The sequence below is a fragment of the Geospiza fortis genome, unplaced genomic scaffold (genome assembly GCF_000277835.1).
Source record: "Geospiza fortis unplaced genomic scaffold, GeoFor_1.0 scaffold192, whole genome shotgun sequence".
NCBI classification, from domain to species: domain Eukaryota; kingdom Metazoa; phylum Chordata; class Aves; order Passeriformes; family Thraupidae; genus Geospiza; species Geospiza fortis.
Window position 1 is genome coordinate 3,168,794 of NW_005054315.1, and position 24,710 is coordinate 3,193,503.

A 24,710-nucleotide genomic window follows, 5' to 3' on the forward strand; every position below is an offset into this window, starting at 1 on the left:
TACAATTTGGTGATACCTTTGTTGCTATTGAAATCAAGAAAATGTTGCTGTTGCAGGATTTCCACTCATTCAGAGACACTAACAAAGTGAAAAAGAAAACTTCCTGTCAGTGTCAAGACAGATTACCCAAGATTACACAACAATGTCAAACACTCCACAGGATTATCAGCAATGCGGGGTCTTGCCCTCTAACACACAGATTGCATGATTCCCTCCAGGCAAGAGGAACACAAAGGCTGCAGATATGTATGAAAACATCATATTATAGTGTCTGTGGCAGTCTCTGATTTCATACTGGTTGGAGCAGTGTTGGCTTCAGTAGTTACTTCAGTGGTGGGAGAACAGCTGATCCCCTCCCCACCCCACATAATTCTTTATTAGATGGTTGATATTAGCAATTAAGTGCTTGCAGTCACAGGATTCAACACTGAACTTTGGAGTATGGCATTAGCCGGTAACAATATTGAGAACTTTGATGTAATTTTATTTTAATTGGCCTCTTAACTCATATCAGTGAGTATCATAGAATTGAAAAGGATGGAAAAGACCTCTCAGAGCATTGAGTCCAACTGTTGTCCTTTTCTAAAACATTTTTTCTCTTATAGAAGAAGAATATTTACTAATACTGATATTGCCTAAAAAGGAAAATAATCAAAATCAGAAGAACACAGACAAAACTCAGGAATATAAGCAAAAAGAGGATGTGATTACCATACAAAACACAAATCTCAACTGTCCATGACTTCTAGGAGAGAAGTCCCAGGGCAATGGTATGGATTCAGTCATTTCAGAAGAGCAGTCTGATCACGAGACACCCTACACTAACTCAGCACCAAAAGCAAATTATAGAAATACTAGAATTTCTGTAATTCTACTGTACCACCAAACCTTAAGCAGCTATCACAAATACCCGTTATCCACAGCTGCTGTTCAGAAATGAAAACTTAACCACAGTGCCTGCCTCAGAGCAGTGGAGTTGGTCATTTACTGGTCATGACACTAATTTAGTACAGTCAAACAAACTGTGTAGTACAGTCAAACAGAGCAGCAGTGTAAGTTGCAGGTTCTATAGCTCAGATTATTCTGGGGAAAAATACTGGACACATTATATTGGAGCAAGGAGAAGGAGAAAGAATGTCTTTGCCTCAGCTACAGAATTTGTGATGTCTTGTCAGCAAATCTTTTTCAAAGGATTGGCAGCCTGCTAAGAAGTTAATCTACCCCTTTTGATTTTGATTTAAAAGGCTTTATCTTGAGAGTGATATGTCTAATTGTCCAGACAGAAAATGACATCATGGGCTGAATCCCCACCTCTCATGCCCTGTGTCCAATCCCCTCCTGGGACTGTCTCTCTACCTGAACATTCCCTCTTCTCCACAGCTCCTTTCATAGGAAAGTGCAATTGAAAGGTCAATGTCCATTCCAGCTGGGAAAGGCAGGTTACCCTGCAGGATCGCCCTCTGGGAAGCTCTGCTTACACTGTCAGCAGTGTCTGCATGGCCAGGGGACAAACCTCTCAGTCTGGACTTGCAGGGTTGAGGCATTGTCCGAGGCATCATCCTCATGAGTCAGAGCACTTTGCCTGCGTGGCCTGGGAGGGGCCTCTGCATCCCAGGGGGTCAAGCAAAGTAAGGGTAAGGTGCAGAAAAAGTCACAGACGTTTCTGTGACTTTGAGAACAAATTTAATTTAAAAAAAAATTGAGAGCAAATTTAATTTAAAAATTCCACACAATTGTAACTTCAGTTAATACTAGTACCAAGGCCTTGTAATGGGTTTGTTTGCTGGAGAGATCTGCAAACCACCTGCACTCTGAACTGGAGCCTTCTCCTTGCTTACCCTGCTCAAAAATTAGTGTCTTTCTATTGCAAAAGGCAAAACAATTGTTTGAAAGATAACTGTTTTTTTCTAAATTTGTACTTGTGGAACATAATATATGGTTACTTCAATTATCTGACATAATGGCTTTTTTGCAAACAACTCCAGAAACATTCCCTCCTCCAATATCTGGATAGAAATATTTAAATATACAGCAGGAAAATAAGCAAGGAAAGAGAAATAAAGTAGATCTTGATTACTCAAGATATTTTCTAACATCAGTTTTTGAAAAGAAACTGTACTTTCCTTTGACACCATTGGGGTTTTAACTTAAGTTCTTAGGATATTTCATAAGCAGTAAGGTCACTCCTGATCTGCTTCTACAGTTCACTCCTGTAAACTAACCGGAAGATTTTCCTACTGAATGACTACTATTTGTAATACCAACCTTGAAAATGAACACAGAAAAAAAATCTAAGTACCTAAGGTTGTTATAAATATATCACAGTATTGAAAATTACCATAACTGTTTTATATAACTTCTTAACAAGAACATTTGGTCTGAATCCAAAACTCCTGGCTATAACCAAAGTGATTTAAAATAGAACAAGTATGTATTAAAAGTTATTTCTATTTTATTTTAAGAAGGGAAATGGTGCTTTCTATAAACAAAAGAACATGTGATTTTTTTGACACAGATATAAGTTACAGTGGAAAAGCTCAGAAAGCTTCAAATAAAATTGGCGTTTATTTAAAAGGATGGTTTAACCAGTTGATTGGATGAGGTTCAATCAGCCCATACAGTCTGGTAATTGTAGAAACATCAGTGTAAAAAACCCTGCTTTTTTTGCTTTCTGCTATGCAGTGTCACACGATCACTGGCTGAGAACATGTTGCCTGCAGCAGTGGAGACCTCACCTTGAGTCCATGTTGCAGGCACAATGCCATCACACCCAGCTCAAACACACCCATTTGCTGGGAGTCATAAACACAGACTCTGTCCAGGTGCCCCAGCCAGCTTCTAGCCACTTCAAGCAAAACCTAATTATAGTGTAATTATTGCTAGAAGCTGTCCTAAAATTTGACCCAAGATTTCCCATGGAGGGAGATATGCAACATTTTGTCCCAGCCAGCAAATTGCTTACAGATTTAAAGCCCTGATGCCAAAGGTTAGGATCATCACAGCCTCCAGAAAAGGTCACCAGTATTTTTATTGTGGGACACTGTTACCTTTTCCATTAGACCTCAACATGAAGAAGTGAGTTCCTTTTGACAGTGCAGCTGTTCATTTAGTGAGGCCACAGCTTAGCCAGATGGAAAGTGAAATTCTTATTGATAGAAAAGGCTACAATATAAATAAAAATACACTTCTGTTACAAGTCACAACCTTGTCTTGAAAAAATATAGCACACATTATTACTCTGTTTGCACCTTGAATGAGAATTCATAATTCATATAAAAACCAAAGTACCCCAGATGATGAGGCCACAGCTGAAAATGTACTATTTGCAATTCTCCGCTGTCCTCTAAAGGCTGCTTCAGGAATTTCAGTCTCTGAGTTTGAAAAGCAAACTGTATCCACGTACTAGAGGACAAGTCAGGGGGTCCAAGAATTGTGAGAGGTTTCTGAAGAGCTTCAGCTGGAGCTCTGCAAGCCACTGCAAAAGATTGGTCTGACCAGGGACACCCCTGTGAAATGTGTGACATTGCACTGGCAGCATCAATGGCTCTGGCAAGGTATGGGATCAGCAGGATTTCTGTTCTCCTGCATCCTGATACATTTCATTTTGCTGGTGAGGTTTGGAAGTTCCTCAGCACGGCAGGTGCCTGCTACAAGTAGCAATGTGCATCCAAATCAGCTTGCCAAAACTGAACCAAAAAATTTGGTCTTGTTTGGTGCCTTCCTACCCCTTTAAAGGTGATTTTGAGAAGTTCTTTTTTTATAAAGGAGAAAGCTCAAACTTAAAATAAGCCTGCAATTATACAATTGTCCAGTAAGAAACCTTCTAGTTCCAGCCACAAACAGCTGTAAACTTCTTCTACACAGCTATTTCTTCTGAGTCACTTACACTATTGGCCTTTTACAGTCTTAATCAAGGAAGTGGTAACATTTCTTATTTTATTTTGCTTCCTAGCTACCATCCAGTTACCTTTTTTTTTAAATTATTTCCTATTCTGTTATTAATGTCTATTTTGATCTTTTTATTTGAAGGCGATTTCTTTAGATTTCCTGAACATTTTGCCTGTGAAATACTGGGACCTGTGCATGTGTTCTAAGTCTGGGATAAGTCTAGATCTGATTCCAGTTTTGTCTTAAACTTCAGTTTTGTTAATAAAGTGGCAATGAGTGGAAATTATGCTTTTCTCATTTATCAAGTACCATTTTCATGCCACCTTTTATGTTCTCTTTATGCTTCCTGTTCACCACTAAATGGCGCAATTTCACTTCTCTCCATCTGATGGTTCAATTGCTTGTTTTCTAAAGAATTTTAGTTTCTTCCTTTTCTATCCATCATAATATGCTCTATAGCTTATTTTTACACATCAGGTTGTTAAAGGAAAGCTCCCAGTTGCCTTTTTAGTTAGTGTGCAAGCTTGTATGTAATTTCCCTCTGTTTCTTTATGCTCTTCTGTGGGTTCAACAGAGGCAAAAGGACAAATATCCTCTTTTGAGGAGTGAATGCAGTGCCTTCTTAGAAAGCAAGGCAGAAGACTTTTCTTTACCTCCCTCTTAGTAATATTTGGAAAAACTTTAAAGGGTAATGAAGTGGTCTTGAGCAGCTTTGGGAATGTTCCTATTGTAGAATTGAGAGGCATCCTGGATGCCTAACTACCTTGTCCTTGAGGCAGGTAACTCAAATGCAAGTAATTCATTTTCATTTTCTGTGGCACTGGAAGAATTCATACACGGGGTAATCACCTTGTGGCAGCTTTTTCCTGTCATATGTTATAATATTCAGACTGATGGTAATAATCATTCCAATTGCATTTTCTATACCCAAATGTTTAGCTAACTTAATTGCTGTTCTGATAACTTCTGAAGGAAAACATTCAACATAATTTGCTCCACAAAGAGCTAAAGTGAATTAACTGTGCAGAGCTAAAGTGAATTAACTGTGCAGTGATAGAAATTTCACCTCCTACACTCCTCAGATTTTTCTTGGTATGTTTTTCTTTCTCTACTATTTCCTGAGCATCTCTTTGGCCACCATTTGATGCCTTTCAGGACTCCTGCTTTCTTCTCTGCCTTTCTCTCCTTTGGTGAATGAATATCCACCAGTTTGGTTTCTCTAACTCTCCTGACCTCTGTGTTCTCTCTGACCCCATACCCCTCTGGTCAGATTTGGCTTTTCACCTGCACTTGAGCCCCTTATTTCCACACACGTGGCACTCAGGTTTTAGTCCAATGATGTTATGAAAACTGTACAGTACTGGGTTGTCAGAGTGTATTAGCAAAAAGATAACTTTGGAAAAAAAGGAAAGAAAATAAATACTGACTGAGGTACCTTTGCTGCTCTTCTGGTGAAAGAGAGCAAGCCCCAAGTTAATCCTTATGAGTGATTTTCACACCTTAAGGACTGCACTGCACCAAGCTAACAAAAATAGTTAAAGTACTACATCAAGGAGCCTTTTACTTTAGGGAGTCTGAGTGGTTCATACCTTAAAGTCATAGTATTCCTTGTCAACATAAAAATAAAATGTTTCCTTACATTTTAAAACTGTGGTTCAGCAAGCCCTCAGAATGATACATGTTAAATCAATGGCAGCAGAAACTTTTCGCTCTGAACAATTGCAGATTAAGAAAGAGTATTTTACTTGTAATTGTTTATTATTATCATCCTTGGTATTGTAAGTAATTTTGTTTTGTTAAATAGGGTAGAGCAGGCAATGGTCACAATGCCCTTGTAGAAACCAGAGAGAACTATTTCCTGACTCCTGAAACAGCAGGTTCTTGTACCTGTCCCTGCTCTACTTGCCAATATTTGCACATCTTATGCAGCTCTCCCAACTTTTTCCTCTCTCCAGTTAGCAGAATCTTATTACAGGCTAAAGTGGTATTTTAGATTTCAAGTAATCAACAGATAATTTTCAAAATTAATGAGGCACTTTGGAGAACTCCCTGAGCACCCTTATGTGAGTGTGAAATGCATTCTGTCGTCTCTGAGGCTGCTCATTCAGGTGAAAATTGAAATGAGTACAAATGTGCACAGCTACGGCTTGTTTCTAAGGTCAGCATTAGGAAACATTCATGCAAGATCACAGACAACTCCTATCTTTAAGTCTAGAAGTTTAAAATAAAGCTTCAATTTTCTGTCCAAATACCTCCCTTTTCCTCTACCATTTATTACCTTGCAACTCTTAGTCTGTTTAAAAAGTAATATATGTACTTAAAGAGTGTGCTCAATACTGAAAGTCATTGTTAGATGTAGCATGCTGGAAGTTACAGCTTCACACTGACAAAAGATAATTGGCCATTCTTGATAAGAATGCTATTTTAAAATGTTGGAAAAGTTCTTGGCCGAAACATGAACACCTTACATATGTGACAGGAGGAAGATAAAATCCTTCCACAACTAATTTGTTTTAACAAAACAAATCACACAGATTTAGGCTTTTTAAGTAAATACTTTGCTCCTGTGCAAGGCTGAGACCTTGGCATTTATTCACTGCCTGTGGTATAAGAGGAGAAAATACACAGGGCCTTGACTGAATAGAATCACTTAAATAAAACTGGATTATGATTATATTCTGTCCTTGATCTCCTACCCTAAGCTTATAACTAATTCACTGGAAAAGACATTATATCATGAGCTTCTCCATGTCCTAGTGGATGCTTCTAAAATACTTAACTGCATCATACTGTACCCTGGTACAGTCAAGCTGTTAGAATTTACATAGGGAGATGAAACTTCCAGGGGTCGTTTTTTAACTTTTTCTTCTTCAGAGGTCATATTGGTTAAGATATTTCTCTTCAGTTACCAGAACAATATCCCTTGTAGTTTAAAAGAAAAAAACCTATTTTCCAGCTCTTTTAAAGCATTTATGATATTGGTAGAACCACATGAATAGTGTTGCATATTGTATGACACCCTAAGGTGGGTGATAGTTTTATTCTTGGTTTCTGCACTTCTACTTTTATTGCAGATTGTCCAAAATTTCTTTAGGCCCTGGCAGCTCTGAAAAGGAAGGGACCAAGTGTGCAGGCTCAGTTGGCAATGGCCCTGGGACAGGATACAGTGAGCAGGAGCTGGGCTTGTTCCAGCCTGGAAACATGGCTGGAGACACAGACATACAGCTGTATATGTATTTTCAGACATTGTAACTCTAAGAAAAAGCCACTGAAATTACCAGTCAGAAATGCGCATTGAAAAATAAAGAACATCCTTGTATAGTAAATGTGTTGCTAAGAATTATTCTTTAACATTCTTTAACATTGACTGCAGTATATAACTTCAGTGTTGAAAAATCAAGAGGTGAAAATCTCTCACATTTCTCCTCAGAAATGAACCTTAATGGTGCTGCTACCACCCACTACAAGGAAAGCCACTTGTGCAGTCACAGCAGCAGGAGCCTGTCACTATGTGCATTTATGTAGAATTCAATATTGGTCTTTGGCCACAAATGAAATTTAAGATCATTGCCCTCACACTTGTTAGGAACTGTTGACAGAGGTGAGGTTGTCACAAGAAAACCCATGTAAATTGAAATAAACATATCAGCTGCCAGGTTAAAGAATAAGAGACAGGTGTCCACCCACAAAGCATGGGACAATGGCAGGTCCCCAGTGGTCCCCTCAGCCTGGCAGTCAGAGCAACTCCTGCAGCAGTGAAGACTTTCCCCAGACCAACAGGTTGCTGTAAAATCACATCAAAATGATCATTCCCAGCATGGCCAGTACTGTGAGTTTCCTGGGTACTGCTGGATTCATTTTAGGAGCAAAGAGAGTTTAACCTTCCTCTGGAACTTGTCCTCTAGTTCCAACATTGGTGCTGCCTCTCTGGCCTCTGACTTGTCTAGTGATGTGATTATGCAACATCTCTCAACACAATGGCCAAAAGAGCGCTCATGCAGCTAATTTTTAAGTTTTGGTAAAAACGCAATCAAATAATCTTCACTGTTCTTCCAGACTTTACAACAATACATTCCCACCACATTGGCAAAAACTGAGTTACTTCTGGCTGTCACTGATCCATGACCTTATGATGCCAAGCTCAGCATCCTCCAGCTTTCCCTTGGCTCACAGAGGCCATCCTTGCTCACAGCTGAAATGCTGCCTGCACACTACACGCAGTGACAGCACCTGCACCAGCAGGGCACAGGGTGAAAAGCCTTCCACATTTTAACAAAAGCAAAGATTCTGAGGCCTGCACAACAGGAATCCTGGTGTCCAGAGAGCAAACCAGCTAGGCCAGGCTGCAAGTCCGCACATGGCCCCATCAGAGCTCACTGTCATGATGAGTCACAGCAGCCTTACCTGCATGGCAGGGCAGGTGCCCCTGACTCCCAAGGGTTCCAGCAGAGTAGGGACAAAAGGCAAAAAAAGGCCCCAGACCTGGTCGATCTGAGGGTAATTGTTAATTAACTGCACAAAACTCTCAGTAAATATAAGACTAGTTCCAAAATCCTGCAATGGGAAGGGTTCTATAAATCAGTATCATTCTAACTGGAAGCTTCTCCTTTCTTACCTGTGAAAAAAAACTATAAACTTTCAATTACAAAAAGCAACACACATGTGTGAAAGATAATTGTGTTTTTATTTTTCTAAGCTCGCACTTGTGGAACATAATAAATGACCTGATATAATGACAACTCTGCAAAAGAAGAATCCCCCTCTCCCCAACATCTGGACAGCAATATATAAATATTTACAATGAAAAAAATAGGAAAGTGAAGAGAATGAAGTCAACATTAGCCAAGTCAGTTTGTTTCTACATATCTGATTTTGAACATTAAGTACTCAAGATTGACCAACACTTTCCTTCACTGAGGCTTTAACTTCATTTTTAGCTCTTATGTGCAACAGATACACTCCTGACTCTGCTTTTATAGTTTGCTCCTGTACAGAAACCATAGAATTTCCCCACTAAATTTTTATTCCAGGTTTTTAACTTTGAAAACAACAAAAAAAATTAAATATAACTTTATGTCTCCTGATACAAAGTTTCTCACACAGTCAAACACATCACAACACTGAAAATCAGCATAACGAAATGCTGTATAGCTTCTTAACAAGGACAATAGGTCTGGGTCCTGATCTGTTGGCTTTAACAAAAGCTCTCTTCAAATAGAACAAGTACATATAGAAAAAATAACCTTCTTATTTTCATATTAAAAAAGGAAATGGTGCTTTCTATAAACAAAAGAACATGTGATTTTTTTGACACAGATATAAGTTACAGTGGAAAAGCTCAGAAAGCTTCAAATAAAATTGGCATTTATTTAAAAGGATGGTTTAACCAGTTGATTGGATGAGGTTCAATCAGCCCATACAGTCTGGTAATTGTAGAAACATCAGTGTAAAAAACCCTGCTTTTTTTGCTTTCTGCTATGCAGTGTCACACGATCACTGGCTGAGAACATGTTGCCTGCAGCAGTGGAGACCTCACCTTGAGTCCATGTTGCAGGCACAATGCCATCACACCCAGCTCAAACACACCCATTTGCTGGGAGTCATAAACACAGACTCTGTCCAGGTGCCCCAGCCAGCTTCTAGCCACTTCAAGGTGCTCGTTGAAGTCCAGCCTGAAGCTCAGGAACCGAAGGCTCTCGTCTGAACTGGTTGTCAGCAGGACCAAGAACTGCTGGACAATTCCCTGAAAAGGAAACCCCAAGAGACAGTTAAGGAAGCATCCCTGGTGTGTTTTGAACAGGAATATGGTAAACAGACAGACAGAATCTGGGAAAAGGCAAGCACAAGGGTTCATATCCAACAGTTATGGTGGATTCATTCTTTCTGCAAAAACCCAGAGCTTCATTTTTATTTTTCAAATATCTGCTATGCATGCCAGTCTCCAGTGCAAACAGCTTGGTCTTTTAAAGTGTGCTCCCCACTCCCTGTGCCCTGCTGGCACACTCCATCTGTCTGAAGGCTCTCAGGCTGCAGAGCAGCTGCCTCTCTGTGACACTGCCTCAGGACAGCACTCAGGATCCAACCTGGGCCAACAGGAGACCTCACCTTGAGTCCATGTTGCGGGCACAATGCCATCCAGGCCAGCATTAGGGCACTGCTGGCTTCAAACATACCCATTTGATGTGGCTTGTACAGCAGTATGGGGCACCCAGAACAGCAAAGGTGTGCCCAGGAGGGCAGTCAGTGCTGCAGACCCAACTAGACTGAGCATTTGGACCAATTTGAGGGGGGATTTGCACTTCACAGGAAAGGAGAGGACTCTGGGAGGATGGGAAGACTCATTTGAAGAGCTCATTCCTAATCTCCAGTAAATAGTAACATGAACATGCCCATAACTAGAGCACTCCATTACTTCCAAAGGTGACAAAAGCTGTCCATGGAAATCCTGTTTGGAAAATCCATAATAGGGCTCAGCATGAATACAGTCCAAGCAGGCAAAACCTACATTGCCAATTTGTAGCAATCTTTGTAGCAATGTAGAGCACATAAACCACAATTTATTTACAACCTACACTTAAAGGCCTATGCTCATTTCTCTGGGGAATGGTAGCTTTAGCATCAGATATAACAAATAAAGACAAAGCCAGAATAAATTACTTACAGAAGACAGCCTGAACATGCTCCCCCAAACATCTTATCCACTGCCCCCCTCACCCAGTGAGCTTAAGATTAAGTGTCAGGCACTTAATCAGAAACTTTCTGCAGTCTTTAATAGCAATGACTCGCAAAGACTGTGAGGAAAAAAATGGAATGCAGAAGGAATTATATCTTTTCCCCCCTCGGACTACACCAAAATATAGCTATTACTTTCTCTACTGGAGGAAAAAGACAACTTACATGAAAAGACCGTTTTCCTTTGTCTGGGGAATATAAATGATCACAAAACCTTTGACTACTAAGCAACAGTGAACACAGGCTTTTAAGTGGAGAAGGAAAAAACAAAGACCTAGCTCCACAAACTGCACACACACAAATACAGAAGTTACATTTACTCAATATTTGAAATTCATTTCTACACAAAGCTCAGCATATTTTAGAAAAATATAATTTAAGAGGCACCTGGTAAAAGTGAGTGAGTATTCGCAGCTGTGAGCACATTTTAGGTATTGAGTCTTGAAATTCTTTCATCCTCTTGTTCTCTTCTTCCTCTTCTGATGCAGTTACACCCCATTTACCCTACACAGAAACCAAAGTAGTTTAGAGGTGAAGCATCACATGATTCAAGTTGCTAACTGAGCCACCTTCTGCCCAGCTACATCAGGTTTATGAAAACCAACCACTGCTATGGGAAGTTTCCATTTTGGAGGATCTGTGTTTGTCTGTCAGACCCCCCCTTGGTGGTTGTACAGCACATAAAAGAAATAAGAGGTTTATTAGCAAGGCAAGTCTCACACCAACAGTGCATGTCAGTCTTGCAGCAAGGAGGCAGACATGGAGCTATGGCATTTTTGCAAAAGGATTCAATTTACTTCATCTAAAAGAGCCCTAAATTTCTCATCCACTAGAGAAATCAACTCAGATTTTAGGCAAGACAGAAATCAAAAACACCACTCAGCTGTTTTGCTTGAAGTCACCAGCAACTTCTGACAACTTCTACATCTGCCCAACTACATTTTTCATTTTTACTGTACCTCTACATGGTATCTAAAATCCTCCATATATCAAAAGCCTCCATTCATTTTCACATTCTAGAAATATCCTTCTTGTACCTCAAGCTCACGCTGTTTTTTCCTCTCTTCAAATTGCAACCTCAGCTGCAGCTCCTCCAGAGCAGCTCTGTACATTGCATCTTGGGCATTCTGGAGCTCAATGATCTGGTCAAAAACTGCTCGAAGCTGGTTGAGAAGTACCTGTGAGACAGGTAACAAAATAATTAAACAGCTGTACAGCACAAGAGTTTTAACTTACTACCCCTTCTCCAGAAAAGGAGCAAAGAAAAAAGTAAAAGAAAAAAAATCTTTTTTACACAACTGGAGAGACTGTACTCAAAGCCCTAAGTCAGCTGTTCCATGATCACACAGCTTCTCAGGATGAAAAAGAACTGGCCCACACTACAGCAAGTTTTATTATCAACATATGTCACTATGTCTGGGCAGTAGGTACTGAACCACCATCATAAAATCTTGTATCAGAGGAATAAAAATTACATTTCCCTTTGCTCCTACAATGTTAAAGAAGGTTGCTCCTGACATATATGCCAAGATCGTAAAGTTACAATTACATGGAAAGGAGAAGACTTACCCTGGAATCACTATCCAGCAAGCACCGAGCTATGATTGTGTCCAGAAAAACTTCATGAGCTGCAATGATGTGATCCAAGTCCTGTGCTTGTTGGACCTTGTTCCAGAGTTCATCCCATGAACATTCAAGCACCTGGAGCAATGACACAGGACTGGGCTGTTTTGATTTGCTAGATGACAAGCTCTTTGAAATTTAAGACACGCAACACATACAGAGCATTGCAAGTGCTTAATTTTCTAAGTAACTAATTGGGTGGGTAGAGTATACCTCAAATGTAATGTAATACTGCATTTGATGAATGAAATGGACCATTTCTGATGCCAGAACGTGACACTGATGCAGCACACCAGAAAGCTCTGTAAAAATCCAAAGAGACAGCATGTTAAAGACTGCAAGGACAAGCACAGCCAACAAATCAGCTTGGTAAATTCTTTTCACCATACTGAATACTTCATAACACAGCCACTAATCTTAGATGGTAGCAGGAGTGATCTTCTGAGGCCAGGTGTCCTCTCCCACCCACCAGAAATTCTTAATTATAAAACAATAAATTTGTAAGTATTATGCCATAATAAAGGGTAACTGTCAATAGTAATTTTTTACTGAAAGACATGTAGATAGATTAAAAAAAAATTCAAGAGTGAGCCAGTACAGATGCTCACAAATATGGTCATATTCTCTAGCTAAGAAATAAGATCAAAAAGTCCTGGTCCATGAAACATGCACCAGAGCCACTACATTTCAGAGCTTTCCTATTTCTTTTCAAACATCTTTCTCTTCTTAGCCTCTTCTGTTCTTAGCTAAACAAAAGCAGAGGGAATAAGTGAAGGTAAAACTAGTAAATTCAGAACTGTGCATACATGAGACTTAATAGTTATCAGACAGCATAAGAAAGAGGGAGACATGGAGTACAAATAAGAAGGCATCAAGGAAGATGAATACAAAGGGATGGAAGAGGTACAGCCTCACAACCAGGCCAGCGTAAAGATACTTACATTAGTGCAGCTTTGCAAGACAGGAATCAAGGATTAAGTAAAACAACAGATATGAAACTTCTATTTACAATTATGTTATTTTACTTTGATCATCCTTACCATCATCTACCATTAAACAACCAGTCAAGAGGAGCACCAAAATGCAAAATTAATCTGAACATAATTCATCAGACACTCTTTTCCCTCTTAACACACAGTTTAAAATAAGATGCAGTCTAAAATAAGATGCAGTCATCTGTATCTATTTTAGAAGCATCCATCCAGTCATCCATCTGGACACCTCTCACCTGGCATACTTTTCAGCAGCTTTGCATTGCACATGTGCCCTTTCCATATATCAGTAAGAATATACTCCATTCTCTTTGCTCTCCAAAGGAAATTAAATACTCTTAGATAGTGGCTCATGCACTCACGTGTAAATACCTGCAAAACAAAGAAAATACCAGTACAAATTAATAGACATACCACAAGTCCTGAAGTACCAAGAACTTCTTCACAGTTTATCTTATCTGATCTTTGCAGTTTATTGGTAAATATTGTAAAAAAAAAGTTTCCAGGAAATCCCAGTACTTTTGGAAAGATCCACCCTTGAGGGCTGAACAGGGCACTGCTGGAAGTGTAAGAAGGGGTGAACAAAACTAAGCCTAAGCCTATTTTGAAACTGCATAAGAAAACTCCTTCTGCTGGTCAAACTCACAGTTTGTCCCGCTTAAAAAAAAAGTTCTTTACAGAGGCTAAATACATCCAGATAAACAATGCAACTACCTATCAAATGCCATTTAGACAGCATAAGTAAGTTCTCCACAAATACATTCCTCAATTCCTTTCAAATTTTCCTAAATTAGTATCTATAGACAAGTAATTATCAAAGAATAGGAGCACTCAATTTATTAAGTCCTTGCTAAAAACTGTGCTGGAACAAATTAATTACTGATTTTCAGTAATGATAGTTTTAAATGTAGCTTTTCAGCACTCACACTAACTGGTAAGAACTGAGATTTTTGCTTAACTGTTGATACAGTGGGTACATCCTAGAGGCAAAAAAAAAAATATCTCTGATTTCACACTCCAGAACAAAAAAAGGTTACTTAAATAAAAAAAAAGTAGCAATTTAATTCAGCACCCAAAATACATTCAGAGCCAGCAGTGTATGACATTACCGTTGCTATTGGCCCATCAACATGATAGTCCAAGCTGAAGACATCCCATCCAGTGTCCCCAGGAGATACCTGTATTAGAAAGATATGGTACTGTCAGTGTATAATCAGAGCATACTAAAGCTGAAGATGAGCATTACTTGTTTACTCTTTCATTCTGAAGGGCCTATGAGCAAACAAGCATCCACATCAACAAGAGATACAGGAGTTTCTTGTTGAAAGTAGCAGATTAGGCAAAAATGGATCAAACCATTTGATACAAGGGTGAGGCTGATCTCACACAAATACTGATGTTTGCAATGTCAGTGTTTCTCCACTGAACCTAGTACGGAAAACACTAGTAAGGACAAATTTCTTTGGCATCTGAAATAGATTTATTTCCGATGCTACAAATCACTGAAGTCTAACCTCTGGGACAGAAGCTCTCAAATTAACTCAAGTTTCTTACCACAGGCCTCTTCCATGAAATTTGCTTTCATTGCTTCTCTTTTTTCTTAACTAGAGGCAAGAAGGAGGCACACACCCCAGCCTGTCCCTTCCTGCCTCAATTCTTGTAAGAGCAACAGCATTAAGAGCTGTCTGGAGAACCTCAAATCAGCACCACCAGCATCAACTTCTGTTCGGCCCCAAATACTCAACCTTGTATTGACAATGACTGTAAACCCACATCTTGAAATACAAATAGACAATAGACAGGGAAGGAAAAAAGAAGATGACTTATTAAATTACCTTTATATTACTCAAAGTAAACTTCAGTGGAAAGGAAGGGGGAAATGTATTCACATATAAAAATTTTGTTTCATACAGATGTCTGCATATATACACACAAACAAAGGCATCTTTCAGATCAGAGTCACCATGATGCAACAGACCTCCAGAAGTCGAACATCCAATCGCTTGAGAATCTCGGGATTATCGAACTGGGCATTCGTGGCCCTCACCGCTGTTTCCAGTATTCCAGTCAGATTATGCTGATATAAGGTTGTAGCTGGTCGTGCAAGCTCTGGCCTGTGGTTATGGAACAGTCATAGCACATTACTGAAATACTCTGCAGCAGCAATTCAGTAGTAACTGCAGCACACAGCAAAACCCTTTTCTAACTGACATTCAAAACTATTACTCTTTCAGAATTAATGATTAAGAAAATCAGTGAGCAAAATATTTGCACAGAGTATGAGCAGAATATGTCTATTCATATGCAGCTACACTCCTGAATATGAGCATGAGGAGCAACTTAGTCCTCATTTAATGCCAGTTATTTGAAGTTAACAGGATTGCTAGTTTAGCTAGTCTGTAATTTCAGTTGCATTCAGATCTTAAATGAGGCAGATTACATCATTAGCACATCAAACCAATAATTTCACTTCAATTTTGAGAAACTTACTGATAGACATCTCACAGGCTCAGAAGTGCTGGCAGGAACACAGAAACCCACCCCATCTACGTACCTTGAACTTTCCAAAGAGTTGCAACACACAACAATTGTAATACCTCTCTGTCCCTCAGAACGGAGAAGACTGGAAAACTTCTCACTCCTCTTGCCTCAAATGTAATACGGACTCCACATGTCAACCTCACTCAGTTTCACATTAAAAAGCATGGTCATATACTGTTGATTTTGTTTTACAAACAAGTTAATGAAAGCTTTATTGCAAAGCCTGCCTTCTAGATCAAAGAAAAGATTTGCAAGCCAATGCTTCTGACTGAAGAAATTTCATCAGTAGCACCAGGATGTAAAAGTGAACTTCCAAATGCTCTTTAAGAACTGGATTCAGTAGTTGTGGGTGCACCTGAGTGCTTGAAACAGAAGCTGGTGAAGAACCAAATAGATTTTTCAAACTACATTGAAGGGTTTTGACACAATGTTTTAGACCAAACACCTCCAAAATTCCAGCCAAGCTAATCAGTAGCATCAGAAGCAGAATGTTTCTGCTGAAACTTGCTGACAGGACCAAGAGAAGTGCCAGCATCCTCGAGGCTGTCACAGGGCCAACATAAAGATATCTGTATTAGTACAACTTCTCAAGACTTTGTCAAATGGTACTGTATGTACCGCTTATCAGAAAGGAAGAACAAGTTTCAAACCTCAGGGTCACAGAAATTAAACCCAAAATAGAATTTAAAAGTTATTACTCAAGGATTTAATGGAACAAGGTACTTAGGGGGTCCTCTTCAAAAAGCAAAACAGTTTCTGTGCTGATCATGCACAGAATCATCAGAAATTCAATAATTACCCTTCCTATTGTCTTACTTGAGCAAGTCCATTAAATGCCTGATAAAGTCTCCTTGACCAAGTAACAAGTAGCGCCTCATGGCCTGCATGTGTTCCAGCAAATTGTACTTCTTATTGAGAACATCCAGCAGGTATTTGCTGGTTTCAAAATAAGCTGCATCAATTTTCTCTTGAAATGCGTTTTCCAGATCTGTGAACAAATCAGCAGCTAAAAGAAAATAAAAATAAAAATTAAATTAGTCGTTTTCAAAAACTGAGGCAAACAAGCTTTGGAGTTGAAACACATGAACAGAAAAACTGCCATTTCTTCTGATCCACTGTGTTATACATTTGCCATAGCCAAAGCGAAAGCAAGTCTAAAGCAGCCTACACTTCAACAATATTACTGTTAATCTGTGCCCAGATTGCACCTGCCAGTAGAAGCTCATGTTACATATATAAAAAGTTGGGGATTTTCAAGCTTGCTGAAATACTGCAGTTTACAAATCAAATAATTTATCGAGTTCTAAAAGCCCAGAATTAGGAAAAACCTTTGACAGGTGGAATCTCAATCAGAAGGCACTTCTAAGGGTGCGGGGAAAAATAAATCAAAGAATCAGACTCTTAAAACACCCAACAGAAGAGAGCTTCCATAGATAAGAGAATGAGAGAAAAGGGAACATGCTGGAGTTACCTGGGGGACAGCCAGCAACCTGACATTTTCTCTCCATCTTTAATGCATGGCAGTTTGGGGACAGAAAGCAGGAAGCAGTAGAAAGTAGTAGGAAGCTTATTTCACTGTTTTCTACAACTACAAGCTCATCAAGAAAGGGACTCCAGTAAAACTGTTATGAGATAGCAAGAACTATGGCCTCTTCAGGCAACATGGAGCAATACTCCAAATACTGGATTGCCAGCTATCATAAGATTCAGACCTTCTTCAGCATTAAAGGATATACTCCCACTTTAACTACTCAATTAATAAAATGCTTATGAATAGAAGAAATAAACAGTGGCTCTAATGAAGAAGACACTCTTAAAGAAGGGATGTCTAAAAGTCTGGTTCACTGACATTCCTGGAAGTTTCCAAACTATCATTCAGTAACCAGCGAAACTCTCCATAAGACAAAAAGTTCAAGAGATGTCAAAGAGATGACACTTGCTGTGTTTAAAATCCATAGACCAGAGAAATACTACTCAGTCAAGCAGCACACATCAACCTTAGGGATGTGAGAATTAATACAGCCTGCAGTAAGTGCAAGTGTCTTTCCTCAAGGTGCTGCGAGCCTTGCAGGCAAAACAGGAGAAGGAACAAGCCAAGCCAGAAAGAGTCACCAGCTGATCTCTTCAGCCCCTGGACACAGAGGCTGGGCCTAGCACTGGTTCAAGGCACAAGCAAAGCCAGCAGGCAACTCCCTGGCTTGTCTATAGCTAGCCCAACATGTCAGGCATGCTGGTCCTGTCTCCACTCACACAGGGGTCTGTGTGTCTAAGCAGTAGCTCTGGGATACACAGACAAGTCTCAACTTCTTACAATCTCAAGCAGAAAAAGGAGCCTTTCCCCTCTCCTTAGTACTGCTGCTCTTGCCTTGAAGGAAGTGACCTGTGGCCAGGTCACTCCCTTTAAGGCAAGAGGATCAGTACTAAGAGGATCAGCTCAGACTGGAAAGTCAAGTTTACATCTATAGCTGTAATGCACCACCTCTGCATACACACACACAGCCCCCAGCACAGGCAAAACACAGCATTTCTATCTGACATACAAAACTGCTAAAAAGGTTGTTTCCATCAACAAACACAAGGCATAGGCACAAGTTTTGAAAATGGTGCAAAATTATCTCAGAACACTGAAGAGCCAGAAATGGATAAAGAAAGGGTCAGACTAAAAGCACTGACAGGCAGGTCCATGAGCTGCTACTGAATATAGTGACATTCCTGGTCCAGAAATCCCCAAACTACAGACAGCAACATGTTGGAGCAAAGGTCACTTTATTGGCCTTTTTTACTGTTCCTCTCTCCCAAATGCTACAATTCTCTGCCAGGCAGAGAACTTCTACACAGTTATGTCAGACTTCTTGTTTTAATACATGTTCAGACAGTTTTCCACACCACAATTATTTCAGCATCAAAAGGAAATTGGGGAAAGATGATAGTTAAGGTTCCAAAGCAAATGAAAGAAATAAACAATACAGCCAATGAAATGTTCAGATTTAAAATGAGAAAAAGCACCCAGAACTCAGGCTGGCATCCTAGCATTCCATGGTCTTAAGAATAAGTAATTATCTAAAGGGACTTTCAGGATACTGTTAGATTGCACAAACAAGCACAAAAGGAAGCATTTCCAACATCCCTGACATAGAATGTTCTTTCAGGATTAATGGGTAAAATGCCATAAACACAAATGCAGTTTCATGCAGAATTAAAGCAATGCAATACTTGAGGTGTTGGGCTGCCAGCTGTAAGCTCAGCACGCCTTCAGCACACTGCAGATAGAGTAATATATTTCTAAAACTACACTTGTGTCTCAAACAGTTATTCTCAGCACTTAGGATAATGTAGGTGTGTTCTGAAGCTCTCATCCCCCACATAATAGGAAACCTGTATTTGTGCAGATCTTCCATTCAATCAAGGAGAGAAATAAGTGCAAATTTAAAGAAATATTGGAAAAGCATGGCCATAAATGCTGTATATAGTGGTGAAAGTAGTGCAGCCAAAGAATGTTTTTTTTTTCCTTTTTTTCCAGGAGTAGCTGTCAAGATGATTGTTCAAATGCATTTACAGCCCTTATTCACTTAACCCTGACCCCTTTCTGCACTTTAGGCTTATCTTTGACTAAGCAAGCACTGAACATGGTACAAAAATCACATTATTAGAAGACATATTCTTCCAGATATGAATGGGATTTTATCACTAGAACATTTTTCATGGAGGTACTTATGCCAGAAGTCTACACTACGAAGAGTTAATACTAAAACTAATCCAAGGTTATTTGGAGGTGGAAAAAAACCCCAACAAATCTAAACTTAACAACCCCACATACACAAGCTTTAAAGTTATATATAAGTAATATAATTTATAAAATGTTAAGAAGTATGTTCTTTGAAAACAAGAATTTGACAGAAAAATATTTAGATAAGCATCAGAAAATTTATCCCATTGAGCTATATCTCAACAGTTAGACTGTCTTTGGTATATTAAACAAGTTATCAAAAGAAGTTACAGTAGCAAAATACCCCTTCCACCAGAAGGCAGCAATCTGCTCTTTCTCAGAGACGTAGCAGCATTGTATACATTCTTTGCCTACTATTTAGACACAAAGTCTCCTTGGTTTATAGATGCTTACTATTTGCTGCCTTTCATCATAGCAATGTTAATTTCACTGCAACAAATATGCCACCAAAAAATAACCACAAATGGTATAGAAGTTCTCATTCATTAAAACTGAGATCTATTCTAAATAAAACAAAATTATCTGAAGGAATTTAACAGTTAAATTTTGGTTCCATGTTCATCAGCTGGATGAATGGCAATCACATTTTTAAGTAATCTTCAAAAATAATATTACTAACCTTCCACATACTTTTTGACATATTGATATAGTGCATTTACAGAAAGGCTAGAGAGGCTTCTGTTCTGTTTTTACTGCTTATTCCATTATTTACAACTGAGTATTTTTATTTTTCAACCACAGAATTAACTCAGTATTATGGAACTGTATGACAGAGTATATTTGATGAGAAGTCAAACATACTAAATTCTTATTGCAGCACTCAAGAATATCCCTGCTCCCACCCCAGCAGAGGCAGCTGAAGGCAAACTGTTTTTTGAATTATTTCATTCACAAATTCAGTACATTAATAATCATCCAGCAAACCTATCAAATTAAGAAAATTATACACATGCATCAACATACATATTTTGTAAAAAACAAGTATACATTAAATTATCTATACTTTAAGGCAGATGGGATTTCTGTACTCCTTTCCACCCCACAATCCAGCTTACAGTCTAAACCACAGAGTATGAGAGGTCAGTCCAAAGGGGACATACTGAATAATATTAATACTGTACCATCTTTTGAAGATTCTGCAGATTTTGCAACAGCAATCATCTTTGTGGATGGAGTTTGGTCATGACAAACTTGATGCAAGAAGTTTATGGATTTTCCTATTAAAAGGACCTGAACAAAACAGGATTTTTTAAAAAACTATTTGCTTATAAGAAAGAAAAAATAAAATACCAAACAAAGAAGCCATCCACAACTACCAGGACAACAAGGTATTTTGTCATCTTTCTGTACTGTTAGTTGCACAATCCCAACCACAGCAATCCAGAATAGCAATGCTAATATAAAAATATTTTAAATACATTTTAAAACTTCTTTTCCCCTTACTTGAGATCTTCTCCAAGTTTAACAGTTAGAGAATGGAAAGGAGAAACAGTTCTATAGCCTCCCTCAGCAAACAATTCTAAAATTCTTGAGAAGATTATTTTTTGTCAAATTTGACCTCTATTTTCTCAATAGAAATCTAAGCAGCAGCACAGGGCAAACAAATCACCAGAAGATGGAATTTTAGATTCATACCTTTTTTGACTGCTCCATTGTAATAAACGATGGGATCATTGATTTCCTCAAAGTGTATTTGTCATGCCACAACCGATCAGTTTTAACTGTAGGATCTGAAGCTACAAAAAACTGAAGATTGAAATAAAAAATTTAAAGCAAAAGATTAATGCAAATTCTAACCTATAATTTCAACTATTATTCCTCCTATTTTAACCGAGGCAGAGGGAAAAAAAAAAAAACAAAAGAAAAGCAAAAACCCAAAAAAATTATGCAATTGATACGGTGATCAAATGTTACAGTGTCTCAACTCCGCACAAGAGAATCCCCTCATTTGTAAAAAACTAAAACTACTTTATTAGTTTTGTTGAAGTGAAGTTTGGATGGATTATGTCCTCATCTTGTCAAACAATATACCCATTTTCTGAACGCAAACTTTTTTCAATGCCTCCAAATACCGTTTTCCTCAAGAATGGCCAATTGTCTTTGTTCAAAACTGTCCATCATATGAAAATTATAGCTTTCAGTACAACACATCCAACAGTAATTTTCAATATTAAGAACACTCTTCCAGTGCACATGCAGAGGTTAGAGCTAACAAACTACATAAAACACAAGAACACAAAACCACATATTGGGGGAGTAGCTGGGAAAAAAAAGAGTCTCATTTACACTTCATATACATTTTACACAACTCCGACCTTTAAGACCAGCAGTCCCTGTCACTCACTTAAATTTTGACCAAAGCAACGACATTTCAAGAGAACAGACAGTATGTTTGACTCTCAAGTAAAAGTACTCAGATATGTCTCAGAAGTGCTCAACTAATTTTAAAAAATTATTCTTTCTTTAAAAAGACTCTACCAATTGGAGATAGGAAAATGTTGCGAGAATTTAGGAAAGCATAAAAAATATTTCCAAGAAGAAAAAGGACAATTACTAGAACTTGATGTTACAGAAGTCACAACAAATAATTTGGCAGAGTTTCATTTCAGGAGCTATAAACCTCCTCTACCCAATTTGACAGACAGTTTATTTATCAAAGATAACAGTATGCAGTCAGAGAAAAATATTCTGAGCTTCATTCCAAATACAAGGCTTGCATTCTGAACAGTCACAAAGAACTCTGCATACATTACTGTTGTTACAGTAAGCAAGAAAAGATACAGAGGAATTATTTTGTCTTCAGAAACAAGGACCTACTGTCAGAACACCATTCTGACTCTACTAACCAGACCCAGCATATGATTAGTTGAAGACAACACATTGCAACCTGCAGATATCAAATTCATGAAGAATTCATGAAGAGAGTGGTATTTCAGGTAATTGTGTATATTGCTTACTTATGTTATACATTTTCATCACACTCTACTTTTCAAATTCTCCTCTAAGCTTCCCACAGATTATCACACCACAATGCAAAGAGTTGAAGCATTTACGTAGCATATACATTACCTCATGGTATGTATCCTCCAGCTCCCCATCATAAATCCAGCGATACAGGAAATTCAGGACAGGATGGGATACTAGGCCAAGAATGTGCTGAACCAGAGATCTCATGTAGGGATCTCCTGTTTTAGTATAGGCATGAACTGCTGAGGCTAGTTCACCACCTTTTCTCCCTGTAAGAAGAAAGGAAGAGGAACAGAAACATTTGATGGAAAACCGTATGCACCCTGCTTAAATTTAGCAGCCACTGATTTTAGCTACTACCCCTGTGTCACACTGAGCTTGCTAAACAGCAACTCTAAAATGTAGAAAAGTAGATTTTTTTTTTTTATTGCTAACAGGGAATTCCTAGGTTTTAAGGCATGAATTATTAATCTCACTAAAGCACTAAGCAGAGTTATCTGTCTACTTTATGGCAGCTTAGAGGAATGCAAAATTCAAGGCATTAGATCACACACAGAAGTTGATATCATGCTTCCAAAGAAGCATTAAAGGAGCCTTAGAATGTTTTCCTCTCTCCTGTACTTGACACTCTCAGATATTCTGTGTGCATACATGCACACAAACAGGGTTTTCATATTTCTTGGTTATAGTTGCCCTCATAGTCCCATTAGGGAATACCTCCTGTCTTCTTGCAATTGTAAAGTAAGAGGCTGTCAAAAAAAACTTTAAAAATAGATTGAATCTTTGATTTTGCTGCTATGCTCCACAGCTTACCACTTCCTTGCAGCAGAGGCCATGCAGCTCAAAATTTTCATGAATGTCTTAAAAATAAAGCCCACTTAAAAAAAATAATTTGCTAACAATTCCAATAATTAAGGTAAAGCAAGTATTGTAGGCTTGTTTTTGGCTAAGATGCTCTGAAGGGCTACAATCTCATAAACCTGAAGTACCATCATGGAGAAGCATCTGTTACTGGTCAGCTTAGTCAGCTACTGGCCAAAGTTCTGGTAAACTCCAACATGACTCTCCCCAGCATATTCTTGTGGATTGCCAACAAAATCACAATGTTTGCAGATTTGCAAAGTTTTGTTGTTTCATGTGAGTCTGAAGACAAGTTACTAATGACTCCTCTATGCCATCATATATACAGAAATGGCATAATACTCATATATGGTGAAGAAACAAAGTCAACCATTTCATAACATATTATGAATGTTGGGCTTTTTCAGTGTACCATTCTCTGAAAAATTATTAAGTAACTGAAAATAGCATAAAAAGTGCATGCTTAAAATTGAATTTTTTGAGCACATTCAAGTCTTTAAAAAGAAGTCTGAATGTATCAACATAGCACTATAATTTGTCATCATTTGTTTAAACTAGAAGAGGGAGAATCTGAACTACCGACTTGAAATTTTCTAAAAAATAAAGTCCAAACAAGCACTAATATTATTGATACCCACCTCTAGCATGCACAACTACTCAAAGTTATATAAAATCCCCAGAAATATTAAATTAATGTTAAACAGACCTTGACAGTGATCAACAAGTGCTGCAAGGGTCTTTAATCTTATTTTGGGGTCGTATGTCCAGACTAAAAGGCGGCGAAGTGTTAAACTGCTCTCAAGTCCCAAATTCACGCCCTGATCATCTTCCAGTTGTAACTGATCAAGTCAGAAACAGAAATACATGTCAAAGAACAAAACTGAGGAAGAACTCAGGTTTCATAGCTTGTTCTGAAGTCAGATTTTTGCTAAGACACTTGAAATACCTAGTGTTATGTATTCTCTCATCAAGTCACTGGGCCAAAACCTGAGAGCCAATTTTTAGTGGAAACAGACTTGAGCACAGGTGAAAGAACATAGACAAGCATAAGCACAATGAGGTAGACAAAGCACAAAGACCAAGAAAGTTAAAGACAGCAAGGTAATAGTCATGAAAAGAGAGAAGAGCAAAGGAAGAGAGAAGAAATCCTGAAAGACAGCCCCGACAAAGAACAAAGAAAAACATCTAAAGGACAGGCAGGCTGTGAGAAGTCAATTTTTCATTACTGCACATGCAGCTTATTTTAGTTCAGTATGTGACAAATTCTGTTCAATGCCTTCCTCCAGAAGCCATCTGAATTTAAGTTAGCCTTATAGTGAGATTAAGGAATTGCTATGTTGAAAGAAAATCACCAAACTTCAAAAGCTACAATAAGAGAA

General features: G+C 38.5%; 1 protein-coding gene across 1 annotated transcript in view; it reads right to left on the reverse strand.

Moving 5' to 3' along the window:
- TUBGCP3 (tubulin gamma complex associated protein 3) overlaps positions 1-24,710 on the reverse strand; it is a 59,884-nt gene that overhangs the window by 3,541 nt on the left and 31,633 nt on the right. Inside the window, exons 10-23 of the mRNA XM_031056140.1 lie at positions 24,038-24,170; positions 22,573-22,739; positions 21,139-21,249; positions 20,625-20,733; positions 16,593-16,782; positions 15,214-15,349; positions 14,345-14,413; positions 13,472-13,607; positions 12,457-12,545; positions 12,190-12,321; positions 11,658-11,798; positions 11,008-11,124; positions 9,425-9,631; positions 8,293-8,442 (exon numbers count right to left, since the gene is read on the reverse strand). Coding sequence (XP_030912000.1) covers positions 8,293-8,442; positions 9,425-9,631; positions 11,008-11,124; positions 11,658-11,798; positions 12,190-12,321; positions 12,457-12,545; positions 13,472-13,607; positions 14,345-14,413; positions 15,214-15,349; positions 16,593-16,782; positions 20,625-20,733; positions 21,139-21,249; positions 22,573-22,739; positions 24,038-24,170 — 1,887 coding nt within the window. The remainder of the gene's footprint in view (positions 1-8,292; positions 8,443-9,424; positions 9,632-11,007; positions 11,125-11,657; positions 11,799-12,189; positions 12,322-12,456; positions 12,546-13,471; positions 13,608-14,344; positions 14,414-15,213; positions 15,350-16,592; positions 16,783-20,624; positions 20,734-21,138; positions 21,250-22,572; positions 22,740-24,037; positions 24,171-24,710) is intronic.